Below are 4,901 nucleotides of genomic sequence, written 5' to 3' on the forward strand. Positions count from 1 at the left end.
GACCAGGATGGACAGGATTAGGAATGAGCACATCAGAGGGACAGCTCAGGTCGGCTGTTTTGGGGACAAGGTCAGAGAGGCCAGATTGAGATGGTTTGGACATGTGCAGAGGAGGGATAGTGGTTATATTGGTAGAAGGATGTTGGAGATGGAGCTGCCAGGCAAGAGGTCAAGAGGAAGGCCAAAGAGGAGATATATGGATGTATTAAAAGAGGACATGAAGTTAAATTGGGGCGAGAGTAGAGGATGCTGAGGATAGAGTTAGATGGAAACAGAAGATTCGCTGTGGCAACCCCTAACGGGAACAGCCGAAAGAAGAAGAAGAAGAAGAAGGGAAGCACGTTTCCTAACTGTGCATATGACAAATAAACACTTTGACTAGATACATTAAAAATAAGCCACAGGCAGTGCTTTCTACCGACATTTTCTGTATTAGCTGATTATATCTGACAGCAACAGAAAACGACAAGCTGCTTTTCTCTACCACTGTCTGAAATCACACATCGATTAAAACTAGAAAATGTTTTGAGCTGCATGTGCTGTGCAGAACAGAGCAGCTGACTGGCAAAGCAACAGTCATCAAATCTGATGGATTTGTGTGGCTTTATTTTGTGCCTGTTCTTTAAGCTCTGGTCACTTTGCTCTCTCATTTGCTATTTTTTCCTCATCATTGCATTTTTCTTTCCTTTAGTCTGCCTCTCCTTTATGAGTCTCTCTTCATGGATCATTTATTTAAAAAAACTGTTAACCCCCTCTTGACATGCACTCAAAGACATGTGCAGCATGTTAATTATCGATGTCAAATTCTCAGGTACACACACAGGAAGTAATAAACACACACACTGGTGATTGCTTATGCATCACCCGATGTGTTAATGATGACTCAAATAGACAAGAAGCAATCACAGCTAATCAGAGAAATACTAATGATGAATCAGCCCATATTGAGTTAGGCTTTTAATTTTTGGCAAAAACATTTACTTACATGTTCCTGCACAGTTGATTGTTGTGAATAAATATCAATGTGATTTTCAAAGCTATGTTTGAAATTCTAACATTGGAGTTATTTGTTTTCACCAATTAATGTAATTTAAACCACTGCACTGACTGTAGCATAATATACTGTATATCATAATATATTATCATGAACACATGAGAGCATCGCCACTAGGATATCTCAGTACCTTTCAGCTGCTCCAGTATGTTTGAAATTGTTGTGGAAGCCCACATTTATTGTGTTTATTATACACACTTGCTTTTCGGTAATTTGCAAAGGGCTCTGCAACACAAATGGATAATTATTATGCTCTTCTATAAAAACTAACCCAAAAATAGCAGGGAGCAGAAGTGATGTCAAGCAGTAGCATTCTCTAAGCAGTAAGCATGAGAATCTTGGATGTTGAGACATACTTGCATGCTGGTAGATAAAAGGCATTGCAATTCATCTCACAAAGTTAGACAATGCCTCTGATCTCCTCTTCTAAGCTATATTTAATTACAATGTGTAAACTAAATGGAACGTGAAAGGTCACTAGTAATGCCAAACCAGCAGAGAGGTCACACTCAGTTCTTCAGCTTTGTAAAGCTTTGTCATGGTGACAACTGCACACCACCTCCTCACCACCAGTTCTGCCTGTCTGACTGAGTGATATGATCCTCTGCCTACTTTTTCACCACCACCAGAGTGTAGACTGTGTTCTCTGGATTTCTTTGACCTGACTGAGTGCCAGCTGCAAACCTATCTTTCAACAAAGTAATATCAGTTTTAACCCTACTGGTGCTGCCTAATGTGAGTATGCTCATGACTTCCACTGTTAGACCTTTTAGCCACACTAGCACTGTGGCTTTGTGGATGCCAAGTCCCTCGGTTTGTCCACCACAGCTGAATGGAGTGGCATTAAGATTTTTACCTACATTTCTGGTTCCTAATGACTACAGCTGGATTTCCACTGAAAAGTTCCTGGTTCCCTTTTGTTCCCAGGAACTAATGTTAAGTAGAACTATGGCTCAGCTTCAAATGCAGGTACAGGATCTATGTTCTGCAAGCAGTTCCTGTTCCCTTTGGTGGAAACTGGGCTTTTGCCAATCCCCAGACTCTTCTTCCAAAACCGCAGTGAGGTTCACATTTGTGGGTTTGAGTGAAATATCTCAACCAGTATTGGATGGATTGCACTGAAATTGTATTTCTGCACCCTACACTGGTCAAATCGTCCTGACATAATTACCTGATCTCATATGAAATGAGCATTGTATTTACTGTACTTTGTTAGCTACTGTAGTTTTTTTTTGGTTTTGATGGAGATAAAATGAACTATTAAGGTGAAAAACCTCAGCGTTCATCAGGGGCCAAATATTTTAGCTGTAAGGTCTGATTTAACTGATGATCCACTATTTTCCTACCAATGACTTAGAAGCTTTATTCAAACAATTCTAATCATAGCTGCTTTAATGATCTGTATCTTTGCTCCTTCCTTACAGGTGACTAAGATGCTGGCAGTAGTGGTGATCCTATTTGCTGTACTGTGGATGCCCTACCGGACCTTAGTTTTGATCAACTCCTTTGTGTCCACACCCTACCTGGATGCCTGGTTCCTCCTGTTTTGCCGAACATGCATCTATGCCAACAGTGCTATAAACCCTGTCATATACAATGCCATGTCTCAGAAGTTTCGCTCAGCATTTCGCGGGCTTTACCGCTGCCAGCAGCCAGATGTAAATCAGAGGACAATGTCAATGATCCAGACTGGATTTAGCACCGTCAGAGACCCCCAAACCTCCCAGGCCAAACGCAATGAAACCAATGAAAAGGCAAGGACCACCATCCGGAAGACTGCCACTGGTATAACTAAAAAGCAGAATAGCAGCAGTCACCAGTACATGGTCAATGGTAAGAAAGCAGACCACCCAATCAACAGCATAGTTACCTTCAGCTTTGGTGTGAATTTAGTTGAAATGTCGCCCCCTGGTGACGAGGAGTTGACTCGGCCTTCATTGAACGATAACGTCGTAAGTTTTCCTGACAGACATACAACAGATGATAAACAGGAAAACATCTGAATGTTTCCATACTGCCATATTGTAGGATGTTTATGAACTTTAAGTACCGATGAAATAGCTGTTTCATTAGGTTTTAGGTAATGGCAAAAGGAAGAACTGCATTGATTTCATGATTCAAAAGTGACAGATTCTACCTTGACCACTGAGGTCACATGTAAAGAGATGAGCCATGATGAGTAAATGGATGGACACTATTTCTTTGACAACAATAGTTTACAAAAATGCTTGTCAGAATGCTCCTAAGTTACTTAGAAGAGAAGCTGCAAAGGTTTCATTTATTCATTCATTTTCTACCGTTTGTTCCCTGAGCGAGGTCACGGGGGGGGGCAATCCATCACAGGGCTAACACATAGACAAACAACCACACACACGCACGCACATGCACTCCTATGGGCAACTTAGAGACACCAATCAACCTAAGCTGCATGTCTTTGGACTGTGGGAGGAAGTCGGAGTACCCGGAGAGAACCCACGCAAGCATGGGCAGAACATGCAAACTCCACACAGAAAGGTCCCAGGTTTCATTTAAAGCTGCACATTTTTACTATCACTTAGCTTCACCTAGTAATGTAATGAAGGTCATTTTATATGAATTCAAGGACAAACTATGAATATTTGCTTCATTTAAGACTTCATATGCAATTTTAATAATTTGTAATATCCGATGTTTACATAAACTTAAACAGAAATTTTTGACAGACACGCTTTTGTGTATAAAAAGAATCTTTTGCATTAGAGTTAATTACTCTTCTATAGCTGTTCTCATGTTCTGTTATCTGTCCTGCATCCTCAGCTGTGATTCAGTGACACAGTATGGAAGTGTTTTTATAAAGGCACAACAACAATTTTAACACACTTTCTTGTTCTGTAGTACAATAGCAAGCACAGACTCAAACATGAGCAGCTAATCAAAATAATGCGGTTTAGATTTTGTAGTTCACTGAATAGTGTTAAGTCAGTTTGGTCCACTCTATTCTGTATATACTATTCAACTGTATATTGTATATACAGTATAAAGTAGTGTATATGATGTTTATTTTATTTGAATGTCACTTGAGTAGTGAGTAGAGATTAGAGATTAGAGAGAAAGGAATGATAGGGGATGATATGTTAAATACAACCCTCCAGAATCCTAACCCGAGAGGGCAAATTCTGTCAATAGTTTTTAGTGTTAAATAGCGTATTTGTTCTGGGATTATGATTTGTTAGTTCCAGGTTACAAATTACTGTGTGATGCAATGGAGATGTAGTCTTCTTTTGCAGGATTTTGAAAGACAGAGGTTACTTAGTGTGAGCAACATAGATCTGGCTGGATATGAGACTTTACAATCTAGGAAATGTTAATAAAATGTGAATAAAATAGAAATAAAATGGGATTATGAATGGATATCAAATTATTAAAAAAGCTATTGCATTATCATCATTGTCATTATCACCATAACCATTATTTGTATTATTGTCAGTGTTATTGTCATCATCGTCAGTAAACCAAACACAGAATCATCATTCATCAGTTCTACACACTGATCATTTAGTCACAGGGCTGTATATAATCATTAATGGGAAATCATGGAGACACTGACTGGTGTTATGTATATGGATAAATCTGTCTAAACTATGTTTGGTAAAAAAAAAAAAAAAAATCCATGCTGCATTTGCAGTTTAGCTAGCAAAGAATCAGACATCCGTGCCTGTTACACATTAAAACAGTATTAGTTTCTTCTTGAACTGTAATGTCGCCACAGCGGTAAAACATTGTAGTCTCAGATACTTCTATGTAATTCTACTATGAATGAGCCACCTGCTTCAAACATACCAAAGACATCTTGATTTGAGGCGGTTAT

General features: G+C 39.2%; 1 protein-coding gene across 1 annotated transcript in view; it reads left to right on the forward strand.

The window, feature by feature from the left end:
- The window catches only part of trhr2 (thyrotropin releasing hormone receptor 2), a 42,015-nt gene extending 38,624 nt beyond the window's left edge, over window positions 1–3,391 (forward strand). Inside the window, exon 6 of the mRNA XM_020612654.1 lies at window positions 2,479–3,391. Within this exon, the coding sequence (XP_020468310.1) occupies window positions 2,479–3,057 (579 nt within the window). The 3' untranslated portion in view covers window positions 3,058–3,391. The remainder of the gene's footprint in view (window positions 1–2,478) is intronic.
- Window positions 3,392–4,901: the final 1,510 nt, after the last annotated feature.

This window comes from Monopterus albus, unplaced genomic scaffold, assembly GCF_001952655.1.
Source record: "Monopterus albus unplaced genomic scaffold, M_albus_1.0 scaffold127.1, whole genome shotgun sequence".
In the NCBI taxonomy this organism is placed as follows: domain Eukaryota; kingdom Metazoa; phylum Chordata; class Actinopteri; order Synbranchiformes; family Synbranchidae; genus Monopterus; species Monopterus albus.